At 38.5% G+C, this 12,245-nt stretch overlaps 2 protein-coding genes across 4 annotated transcripts in view; one reads left to right on the top strand and one right to left on the bottom strand.

Annotated features, from left to right (window-relative positions):
* LOC131460541 (NACHT, LRR and PYD domains-containing protein 12-like) overlaps positions 1 to 12,245 on the bottom strand; it is a 216,418-nt gene that overhangs the window by 73,244 nt on the left and 130,929 nt on the right. The window lies entirely within an intron of this gene.
* On the top strand, positions 7,927 to 10,797 carry LOC131460552 (uncharacterized). Of its 2 annotated transcripts, XM_058631155.1 has the most exons (7): positions 7,927 to 8,093; positions 8,185 to 8,267; positions 9,299 to 9,643; positions 9,729 to 9,846; positions 9,934 to 10,025; positions 10,147 to 10,261; positions 10,449 to 10,797. In XM_058631155.1, the coding sequence occupies exons 2-7, from the start codon at positions 8,265 to 8,267 to the stop codon at positions 10,754 to 10,756; spliced, it is 981 nt and encodes a 326-aa protein (XP_058487138.1). In that variant the 5' UTR covers positions 7,927 to 8,093; positions 8,185 to 8,264; the 3' UTR covers positions 10,757 to 10,797. The 2 variants fall into 2 exon arrangements, with proteins under 2 accessions (XP_058487138.1, XP_058487139.1); XM_058631156.1 differs by lacking the exons at positions 7,927 to 8,093; positions 8,185 to 8,267 and adding an exon at positions 9,018 to 9,175.

Raw genomic sequence — 12,245 nt, 5'->3', positions numbered from 1 at the left:
TAGTGAAAACAAGGAGGGTGTTCTCTGAAGACACGCTGTTACCTGTGAAACACGGGTGCTCTGAAAACACCCCCATTAGCACTTGGTACTTTCCTCCTGATTGAATTAACCATGGACTGTATGAAATTAACATGGCAAAAAATTCAATATTCTTATGTTGAAGGTTAAAATTGATGTAACCATTGGTTAATAATAAATGGTTCAGTTTTTCGCATACCTACTGTTACTGACTATTGTTCTCTGTTTAAGTAATATCACTTGATCAAGCCTATTAACAACAAACATGAACGTCAAACAAAAGAATTAAAACTGACTGAAACAAGTCAAATGTCTTCTTAAAAGTAAAATTTACAACTTGCAAACCAATTATGAGACACAGTGTGTAAACTATTGATTTTATTTGCTTCTTCTTTTTGTATCTCTTTTGATGATTTGATAGAATAGCTCACTATTTGGCAGTCACTCTTGCAGAATTTATAGAACAGTTCACTATTTGGCAGTCAGTCTGTTGGTGGTTTTATAGAACAGTTCACTATTTGGCAGTCAGTCTGTTGGTGGTTTTCTAGAACAGTTCACTATTTGGCAGTCAGTCTGTTGGTGGTTTTCTAGAACAGTTCACTGTTTGGCAGTCAGTCTGTTGGTGGTTTTATAGAACAGTTCACTATTTGGCAGTCAGTCTGTTGGTGGTTTTATAGAACAGTTCACTGTTTGGCAGTCAGTCTGTTGGTGGTTTTATAGAACAGTTCACTATTTGGCAGTCAGTCTGTTGGTGGTTTTCTAGAACAGTTCACTGTTTGGCAGTCAGTCTGTTGGTGGTTTTCTAGAACAGTTCACTGTTTGGCAGTCAGTCTGTTGGTGGTTTTATAGAACAGTTCACTATTTGGCAGTCAGTCTGTTGGTGGTATTATAGAACAGTTCACTGTTTGGCAGTCAGTCTGTCGGTGGTTTTATAGAACAGTTCACTATTTGGCAGTCAGTCTGTTGGTGGTTTTATAGAACAGTTCACTGTTTGGCAGTCAGTCTGTTGGTGGTTTTCTAGAACAGTTCACTGTTTGGCAGTCAGTCTGTTGGTGGTTTTATAGAACAGTTCACTATTTGGCAGTCAGTCTGTTGGTGGTTTTCTAGAACAGTTCACTGTTTGGCAGTCAGTCTGTTGGTGGTTTTATAGAACAGTTCACTATTTGGCAGTCAGTCTGTTGGTGGTTTTCTAGAACAGTTCACTGTTTGGCAGTCAGTCTGTTGGTGGTTTTCTAGAACAGTTCACTATTTGGCAGTCAGTCTGTTGGTGGTATTATAGAACAGTTCACTGTTTGGCAGTCAGTCTGTCGGTGGTTTTATAGAACAGTTCACTATTTGGCAGTCAGTCTGTTGGTGGTTTTCTAGAACAGTTCACTGTTTGGCAGTCAGTCTGTCGGTGGTTTTCTAGAACAGTTCACTATTTGGCAGTCAGTCTGTTGGTGGTTTTCTAGAACAGTTCACTGTTTGGCAGTCAGTCTGTTGGTGGTTTTCTAGAACAATTCACTGTGTGGCAGTCAGTTTGTTGGTGGTATTATAGAACAGTTCACTGTTTGGCAGTCAGTCTGTCGGTGGTTTTATAGAACAGTTCACTATTTGGCAGTCAGTCTGTTGGTGGTTTTCTAGAACAGTTCACTGTGTGGCAGTCAGTCTGTTGGTGGTTTTCTAGAACAGTTCACTGTTTGGCAGTCAGTCTGTTGGTGGTTTTATAGAACAGTTCACTATTTGGCAGTCAGTCTGTTGGTGGTTTTATAGAACAGTTCCCTGTTTGGCAGTCAGTCTGTTGGTGGTTTTATAGAACAGTTCACTATTTGGCAGTCAGTCTGTCGGTGGTTTTATAGAACAGTTCACTGTTTGGCAGTCAGTCTGTTGGTGGTTTTCTAGAACAGTTCACTGTTTGGCAGTCAGTCTGTTGGTGGTTTTCTAGAACAGTTCACTATTTGGCAGTCAGTCTGTTGGTGGTTTTCTAGAACAGTTCACTGTTTGGCAGTCAGTCTGTTGGTGGTTTTCTAGAACAATTCACTGTGTGGCAGTCAGTCTATTGGTGGTTTTATAGAACAGTTCACTATTTGGCAGTCAGTCTGTTGGTGGTATTATAGAACAGTTCACTATTTGGCAGTCAGTCTGTTGGTGGTTTTATAGAACAGTTCACTATTTGGCAGTCAGTCTATTGGTGGTTTTAAAGAACAGTTCACTGTGTGGCAGTCAGTCTGTTGGTGGTTTTATAGAACAGTTCACTGTGTGGCAGTCAGTCTGTTGGTGGTTTTATAGAACAGTTCACTGTGTGGCAGTCAGTCTGTTGGTGGTTTTATAGAACAGTTCACTGTTTGGCAGTCAGTCTGTTGGTGGATTTATAGAACAGTTCACTATTTGGCAGTCAGTCTATTGGTGGTTTTATAGAATCAGTTTCATGTCACTTCGTTGCTTTAACGCCTTCTGTCTTCTCTCACTGACACAAATCATTTATTAACATCATCTGTTTGCAAATAGTTAATTTTTACTTTGCCTCAGTCACTTTATTGTGTCTCATGTTTTTGTTTGAGGACTTCTGTCTTTTATTAATTCAAACAAAGTTGATGACTCATGTAGAAACTCGATAAATGGAATATGATAAATTTCGACCTCTGAGCCGTTGCTGTAGTAACGAGGGGATTTCACAGGTGTGGCATCATAAATATCAAATCTAAACCAATCAATGAGTTGTTGACATGTGGGGGCTTTCTTTCTTTTCTTTTTTGAAGTATATTTTGACTTTTAAAACCTTTGCAATTTTTTGTACTGCACTTTTTCCACATTGATATTTCAGTTGTTTCCTCTCAATATCACACATTCACTTTTATTGTTCTTATATTTCACACTTTTATGTCAGTGCTTAACTTATTGTTTGAATTATTTGCTCACTTTTTTGTTACAGTTCAGTAGAGGTGAGCGATTTGACGCGATGCGAACGATGTTTGTGGCTATATTTCTCAGATTATCAAAATAGAAATGTTTATTTTGATATGGAATGATAAATAGTTCACAATAAAGACGCAAAAATCCTATTCATTTAAAAAAAAGAAAGAAAAATATTTACACACTAACAGAAAACCAGTGTCAAATTCCAGTCAATCAATATAGTTTTCTTTTGAATACACAGTCTATAATAGAAACATTTGTTTTTAGTTTCCTCTGATTCCATACATTCTCAGACTCAGTTAACATTTCCTGAGCAACATGTGGACGACTCACTGTGCTTTAACTTTACAGAAGAGTAAGAAGGTAGAAGGTTTCTGTGTTCTCCAGAGAGTCAACCAGGGCGTTTACTTTTACAGCCACAAATAATATGATGTAAGAGCAGAGTGACAAAGATCAGTGGTTGTTAAGGCGAAGGTTTATCAGGACTGAAGAAGACTAAAGTTAACTGCAGTCACCTGTGTGACGGATTCTATCCAAAACTATCCATAATGAAGATAATGTGAGAATACACAGTATCTGAAAGCAAAATTAAAATAAAGAATTACAATAAAACTACCAACTACCACCAACTGAAAAAATGACATTAAAGAAATTCCATCATAGATTAGTATTACAGATTAAGACTTGCTTTTTAAGAATCCTGGATTTCTTAATTGTACTTTGGTGCAACAGGCTCCTGAGAGTAGAACTCACAATAGTGTGTCGATACTTTACAGTCCATAATAACCTCAGGGACTCACGGTAGATAAACAGTGTCAAAGGATGATCTTATCTTATCAAGCTTTCACAGACATTGAGCAGAAACATTCATAAAAGATCTCCATAATCCAACACTGACAAAAACAGCCACAAGACACTTTTTTACATCAAAAGAAAAACACAAAGGGAAGTTTTACCTTGTCGGACCACTTTGGCCGTTTATCTTCTGCCTTCCTCAGAACTGTCACCTGAGGTTAGGTGATCACATGCCTTATCAGCTCTTACGGAGGCGTGATCTTCCTGTCAGGGTTAACGGCTCGACCGCGCCTCTGGTTGCTGCTCCTCCAGTCTTAATCTACGATACTAAGTTTATTCTGTCTGTTACACGGACATCAAACCAGGATGAGAAGGCGTGGCTTAGTCAAGTCGTGTGTAACTGATTGTGGTTAGTGCGCATTCATGTCTATTTGAAGTAGACCGTGAGGTCGAGCCCAGATTTACTGATGCAGAAATGAAGAAGAGATCTCTGAAGGGTCTAACCCTGTAGATCTCTAACCCTAACTCAACTCTGAAGGGTCTAACCCTGTGGATCTCTAACCCTAACTCAACTCTGAAGGGTCAAACCGTGAAGATCTCTAACCCTAACTCAACTCTGAAGGGTCAAACCGTGAAGATCTCTTACCCTAACTCAACTCTGAAGGTTCAAACCGTGAAGATCTCTAACCCCAACCCAACTATACATACGTATATGTATATGTATATACACTATACATTGACCGATTGGCTCCAAACTTGATATGTGAGACCAAGGGCCAACCCTGCCCATATGGAAAAGAAATAGAAAAAACTTATAAGAAGTTCTCATTGCCTCTAATAGTAAATGTTTATGTTTTATATATATTGTATGTCTTATAAGACTTTATGTCTCATACTATGATTTACTCATGAAAGTGGCCCCTTTTGCATTTTTTTCATACACCATAATTATAAGAATTTTGTATGAATCAAGTAAACATTAGATATATTGTTTATAAGGAATGTGCATGGCACATTATGTTTTCCATATATTCTCAATATAATATTTGTACTTTTTAATTACATGTCTCAGTTATAAAGACGTGCTTTTTTTATACAAATATATGATATTAAATATATGAATTTTGTGTGTAAAGTGTATTAAATTTAAAGGGAAACGATGCTTTCTTTATATTTTTCTTATACAACTGTTATATGTCAACCAATTAAAATAACCAAACCAGTACAAAAAATACTTTTTATATATGAATATATACAATTACATATACGTTTTTTGTATGTCAATGTAATGTAAACTATGTTTTTTTTATGTTTTTTTAATAAGATTCTCATATGTCAGCAAATGCAAATTACCTTTACAGAATAACAAATATATGCTTTTTATGTATTAATTTATAACGTCTCATACAAGTTTCTATAGTCAAAAACATATGAATCACATATTAAAATGACATGACTTCATTTGTTACTATACTGATACTGTCTTGGATCACACAAGTTTAAAACTGGCAAGACATGGTTTGCCTGGTCATTACCCAGAACAACTAATTTCACCATATAGTGATATAAATGCAGTCTGTATAGATCTGTTATATTGAAAACATGGCTGCAAACTTTCGAGTCAGCAGTCTTTATTAACAGTGAATCTCTACTTCCTACTATTTAGCATGCTTCACTGATGTAATCTACCAGCACATCTACAGTATGGTGATTTTTTTTCTCACAATAAACAGGCACTAAGCAGTGCGTAGTATGGTTAAAATGCTGTGCATGCTTCCAGCAGACAGTAGTCAGTACCAGTATCTGCTCAGTGTCAGCACCGGTCGGAGCAGGGGCAACCTGCCCGGCTGGCATGGGGGAGAATGAACCCATACGCAGAGACCCGAGGTTGGTGAAACTCAAAAAATGGTCTTTAATTAACGTAGCCATAACAAAAAGCGCTGGTCAAAACAAGCCAGGAACAAGAACACAAAAAAAAAATAGGAAAACCGAAACTAAGACTATGACTTTGGACTATGACGCAAAACATACAGTGAAACAAGCACAAGACGTGGAACAAACATGGGACATCTACAGAAACAAGCACATGAATCTACAATGACGCGACCAAGACAGAACAGAGAGCACGGCTTAAATAGACATGAGGGAGGGGCACAGGTGGAAACAATCAGGGAGAATACAACCAATCAAAGACGCTGGAAAACAGACAAAGCAGAAAGTAAAACTAGAGACAAGACAGACAGGAAGTAGACAAGACAAAACCGGAAGTGACACTACCAAAATAAAACATGAACACCTAAACACAACCATGACCTAATACAAACAGGACAGCTGTTAGTTTAGTCTGCACTACAAATTCATTTTGAAATAATAAATCTCTGTAAAAACACCTTTATTTATTTATATGTTTATTTCGGTCATGTCATTAAGATCAATCATCATCCCACATCATCTTAGTGTAGTTCACACAATACACATAACCGAAAGGGAAAGCAGGAGAAGCAAAAGTTATCTAGTCCCGCCCCCATTACCCACAGAATACACATTTTCATCATACAATACATCATTTCATCATACTAATTATTTTATTTTTTTCTTATGACAGTTTGACAAAACATGTTTCAGCAGCAGGTACCTTAATGTGTGATGGCATAATGCATCTACACTCCAACCTATTGCTGACTGTTCTTTGCTTCTATACCATTATTTATCATTGAAAACGTAGCCCCCTGCACTGTTGGACGACCATTTACATATTGATTTACTCATTTTTTTACATAGGCATATCTTATGTGTGTTTGCAATTGTAACACCTCATAATTCATTTAATAATTGCTTAATATTGTTTGTGCTATGTTCTTACCTTGTGCTGTCGAACCACATGGATTTGCCAATGGAGGGTGTGAGGGTGGATGATTTTAAATGAACTTAGCTTTGTGTATTCAAAGTGAATGACTGAATACCTAGTTACATGACCCAGATAACCAATAACCTCTGTTACAAGAGAAAACAGTAGACACTAAGAACATGCACTGAGCATTCATCAACTGCCACTAAAAGAGGGCGCTGTTGAGCCACTAAACTCCCACAAATACATTTCCAATACACAGCAAGTGGAATCTCATGTATAATTGGTTACACCAGGTCAAGTAGTACATTTGAATGTTATAAATGTTGATCTGAGTTGTTGTTTTTTGTGATACAGCTGGTCCCAGTCAGAAGACTGATCCTCCATCCATGGCTCCTGACACTAACTGTGACTGTAGCCTTTGCTCCAGAGACTGTTGCTATGTAGTTCATTGTAGAGCTGATTGATTTATTGATTAGTTCTCAACTATTCAATCAAATACCAAACGCTTTGATAATAGATAAATCAATCATTTTTAGTGATTTTTCTAGAAAAGAATCCTCTGATTTCAGCTTCTTAAATGTGAATATGTTCAGGTTATTTTCCTCCTCTATGACAGTAAACTTAATATATTCTATATATTTGATACTTGATTTGAGAATTAATGATGAGCTCTTGGGCTTTGGAAAACAATGATCCATATTTGACATCATTTGATCACATTTTAGAGACCAAAGGACAAATCCATGAACAGATATAATAACCCACAGATTCATCGACAATGAAAGGAATCATTTGTTATGATAATTAGTTACAGACCAACTTCATTGTGTCTCCATGAACCCAAAGCCTTATGTTCCTATGTTTGAGCTTATATCTGTATCTGTCACTGAGTTAGAAATGACCCGTTGTATAATAATAATAATACAAATGTGCCAGAATACTTAACACAACTGTTACACCTTCAACAGCCACTCAATATAAGACACATTGATACTGTAAATAACACCAGGCTTTTGAATGTCCTATACTCTTTGAACAGATCATTTCCTCCAATATCTGCTGCAATCACTGAGTGATGCTTCAGGAAATGAACAGGAAGCATCATCCTCAAGAGCTCCTCTTCAGGCTTCCTCCAACTGGAGCACAAGAAAAACTCTCTTTTCAGAGAGGTGGAGGGACGAGAGACCCCGGCATGTGAACACTGCAGCCGCACAAGAACATTTGGGAAAGCACATGTGCCAACAGTGTGGGAGCAATCCAGCGGCTGTCCGTTGTCGTGACTGTCGACCACGGCCCTTCTTCTGTGCTGACTGTGATGTCAGCATGCACGTCAGACATGTCCTCCACAACAGGGATGCAATAACTGCTGGATTCATCCAGCCATTACCTCCAACATCTCTTGTTGTGGATAAGGCCCTTTCCCATTGTGCTAAGTGCTGTTGTGTTACTGTCAAACACATTCAATTCAACATCTTTCGAGTACCTTTTCAGCAACATACTTCATGGACATTAAGTCTTTTTTTCATTTTCTCATGTAAAGTTTGTGCTCCAGTCATTCCAGAATTCTATGTCATATTACAATGTGAATAGAAATGATCTTAATTCACTTGTGTGATCTTTTACAGTACGGTTTGTGTCTGTGGAGACGCCTGACCAGAATTATTAAAGGTCAACCCAGGAAAGGATGTTACTGTGGTCACAATGAATGGTAAGGATATAAAGAACTTTGATCTTATCCTGCTTAAAGATCATCTTTTTTAAAAATCTATTCAACTCAACAACTCCCACCAGTTTTGTCATTGACACTTTTGTAGGAAATATAATGTATAGCACATTGTAAAAAGAAAGCCAACCCTGATTACATGGCTAAGTTTTACATAACAGTGAATGCAAATGTTTTTCTTTTTTCTAGGGCGACATGATCTCAGCATGCCTGAGTTGAATTGTGAGGCATGCAAAGCCACTTGGACTGCTGGAGTGGACGACCTCATTCGCAGTGACTACTGGCCTGCTACACTTCACTCTGCTACAGTTTATGCAACCGAGATTTTGTTTTCATTTGAAGAAATGAAGATGGTGGCACCAGGATTGTCCTGCCAGGCATTTTTGACAATGTCCGCTTTGGCCGTGTGAGTAATAAAGTTATTTATCCCATAGTGTAGTTCATCTGTTTGTATTGGGGCTGGAAAAGCTTTGTTTGTTGGTTATGCATTTATTCCACATTATTGGTTCTCCATTTCCTTGTTTTGAAATAGACTGGGAAGATCTCTGCAGACAGCTTCCAAAAAAGTTTATTTGAGTGGGAAGCTGTGCAACATCTGCAAAGAGGAGCCCTTCATCTGTCCTGCGTGCACCCCAAATATGCTTGCAGTTTCCGTGGAAGGAAATCGCAAGCATTACCGGTTCAAGAATGCATCTAGGTACTCCAAGATATGTTTAAGAATATATAACTCTTTATTATGCACCAATCAACGTTAGTCTGTAAGATTTTGGAAGCTGTTGTGAACCTTTGTTTAATTTAGATCCGAGGAACAGGCCATTTTTCAAGGCGTCTTCATAGCCAAGGATGAAGACGTTGCCACATTTGTGGACCACATACACAGGACATCCAAACATGTAAAACTGCAGACTAAAATTATATATATATATATATATATATATGTACACATCACTACAATAACCTCCTACTGAAGGGTTTGTATCGGTGAGTCTTTTGACCATTTTCATCAACCATTTTAGGTCTCTGGAAGAGGTGTTTGTGGAGGGGAGTGGTCAGCAGCTAGAGAGACCTCCCAAAGATCCACCAGCAAGGTAGATGAGGAGGGACTGGAGCTTGCGGTGTGTAGGCATGGTGTTCTGCTGCGTGCTCTCAATATGTACAGGGGAGAAATGTTTGCTTATCCCCTGTATTTGCAAGAAAAGCTTGCCAGCAGGCAAATCACTTTCTTCTGTATGGATGTGACCTGCAAGTATTGGCCCTACCTCCAAAAAGTTGCAAAAAGCTGTCCAGAGCTCCAGCCCCTCCTCAGCATGAAGCCATTCCTGTCTGTATTTCATGCCAAAGCTCATGATTTCAAATCCGAGGTAAGGAAAGATTTACTTAATAGAATCACTAAATCTGCACATGAATGTCCTCATGTTTTCAGTGTTTTCTTTGTATTTTAACCAGGTCAAATGGAGTGGGGCATATCAGGAAGGGGCTGGCCTAACACTAGGCGAGGAGGTTGAGCAGTGCAATGCCTTCCTCTCTAGGATTGCAGTGACCACAAAGCACATGTCAAAAGCTGGTGAGATGACCACATACTGCACTAGTTAGATGGTATGTATAATAAGAAATGGGTATAATGGTTACATTATATGTTCTGTGTTTGTAGGACACACAGACATGCTGACTCTCTTGGCCATGCGCTGGAATCAGCAAAAGTTCGACAATTTGGCCACCTCACTGTCTCACAGATATCACAAGGTAATGACATCAGTATTTTTCTTTTTTTTAAAATGTTCAATATTGTGTGTTAGCAGTATTTAAAGCCATGGGCTGAACATGTGTTTCTTATTTATTGTTATCTCTGATTGTGTCAATGTAGACCATACAATCTCTACAAAGCAAGCAACAGAATGTTGAGTCCATGAAAGCTCAGTTGGCAGTGACAGAGAGCCATTTGGAAGACTGGGTCAGTGATGTCAAAGAGTGGGCAGAAGGTGAGAAAATGATTACTGGCAATACTTTTATCCATGAATAATAATATGAAGCTTAGTTGTCTTAGAATAATAAATAACACCCTATTGGTACATTTTTATTTCCAAATATGAGTACAAATTAATAACAAGTACAGTGTTGCTTACTCTGTAAGTTATTTAAAGGAAAGTGCAATCTATGTCTTCTCAGCAACAACAAACACAAGCACAAATGATGTGGATGCCTTGGCCAGTAGAATCGAGGTGCTGGTGACCAGTATAAAGAGACGCTCACAGCGTCTTTATAAAGATACTGACGGCAACAAAGGTCGTGCCAGGATCCGCCGCAAAATCAGGGAGGAGAAGGGGATCCTGACCTCTGTTGTGGAGAAATACAACAAAATAGTTCCAAGCACAGAAAGTCTTTGCATGGAAACCATTGTGTCTGGCGAGACAGCTTGGCCATGGCAGCTACCACACAGTGGTATGTACACTACTACTTTGAACAAATCGGACTGATAATGACACAGAAACACAGAACCAGTACCCTCAAATGAGGATCTGTTACCAACTCAAAACAGTTCAATCTGTGCTCAAAACTGAACTTTGTTGTCGAATCGTGCCCAGAGTCAATCAAAATTAAAAACACTACTGAACAGTCACTAAACACTATGTAGAAAAATAGAAAACACAATGCTCAGGACATGAAGCTGGAGAAATAAATGTTTATTGTTCACTATAGGCTAAATGCATGTTGCAAAACAAAACACCTGTGCATTTAGAATATAGATTATATAATAGCACAGAAATATTTACACGTAGCACTTGTAAAAACAAACAGAAATCTTATGCATTTGCCACTTGTGTACAGTAAGCCCATGTAAAAATAAAGTACACAAATATACAAATAAGTGCATTACTCAGCCACATCATCATGTCTCCGTACTGGGTCAGGCCACAGGACTTCATCCACATCACAACGGGGGTAAAAACCTCTGGCATGCTGTATCCAGGCTGTTTCATGCACAGTCTGACACGATCAACAGTAGAGAGGCTGACACTGTTGATACCCTCAACATTTACATGGTCCTCAATGATCTTCTGCTGAATTTCACTCAGTTTAATGGCGTTGTTCTCACGGACCATATCAACAATTAGGGTCTCTTGGTGTGGGGAGAACATAGCTGTCCTCCCACCCCCATGTGGCAGTCTTTCAATTCTACAAAAAGAGAACATGTAGTTATAAAAGATATACATGGAATACTAGGCCTACAAACAGTTAGACCAACCCTCCATTACAATACTACAGTACATTGGTACAGTGATGTACTGAAACATGTACTTACTTACAGTATACTGTGGTACAGTATATAGTATGTCATACAGTAATGGCTGTCAACATTTACAGACTATACTATAATGTCAAAAAAGGTAATTACCTGTTCTCTTCTCTAAATCTTGGGATTATGGTGGACACAGTGAATCTACTGATGTTTGGTTGTAGCCTTTGTCCGGCCTCCCTCATGCTCATACCATGGACAAGAACATGGTCAATCACAGTAGCTCTGATTTCATCAGATATCTTCACTGACCACCTCGACCTCCTCTCACACAAACTCTTCCTCTCAGATTTCTATCCATCATAGGGCCTCACAAACCAGTGCTCTCTGAACTGGCTTATATGTTCCCTCACATCTTTAGCCACAAGTGTGATCAGTTTTGAGTTGTTGTCCTCACGTGGTGACACTTGTGCTTTAACTGTGTTTGACTTGTGTCACCTGTGTTCACCATTATGCAGCACAGGTGCATCACAATGAACATGTGTTGGCAAGTTGTGTCTAAACAGGTGAAAAGTGCTTATGGTTTTGCCAAAAGACTGATTGATTCAATCAGTGGGTTCAGGCAACTGAGCATTTGGTTCAGACAATAGGGTTTAGTGTTTTAACTATTGAGTAAACCGTAACAGAGATATATGTATGTCTGTCTGTCTGTCTATATATGTATCAAT

The sequence above is a fragment of the Solea solea genome, chromosome 6 (genome assembly GCF_958295425.1).
Source record: "Solea solea chromosome 6, fSolSol10.1, whole genome shotgun sequence".
In the NCBI taxonomy this organism is placed as follows: domain Eukaryota; kingdom Metazoa; phylum Chordata; class Actinopteri; order Pleuronectiformes; family Soleidae; genus Solea; species Solea solea.
The sequence above is the reverse complement of the archived record's forward strand: the minus strand, read 5'-3'. Positions and strand labels throughout refer to the sequence as shown.

Coding starts and splice junctions, on each gene's coding strand:
- LOC131460552 (XM_058631155.1), top strand. Junction 9,847..9,933: donor AAAGCACATGTCAAAAGCTG/GTGAGATGACCA, acceptor CTGTGTTTGTAG/GACACACAGACATGCTGACT. Junction 10,262..10,448: donor TGTCAAAGAGTGGGCAGAAG/GTGAGAAAATGA, acceptor ATGTCTTCTCAG/CAACAACAAACACAAGCACA.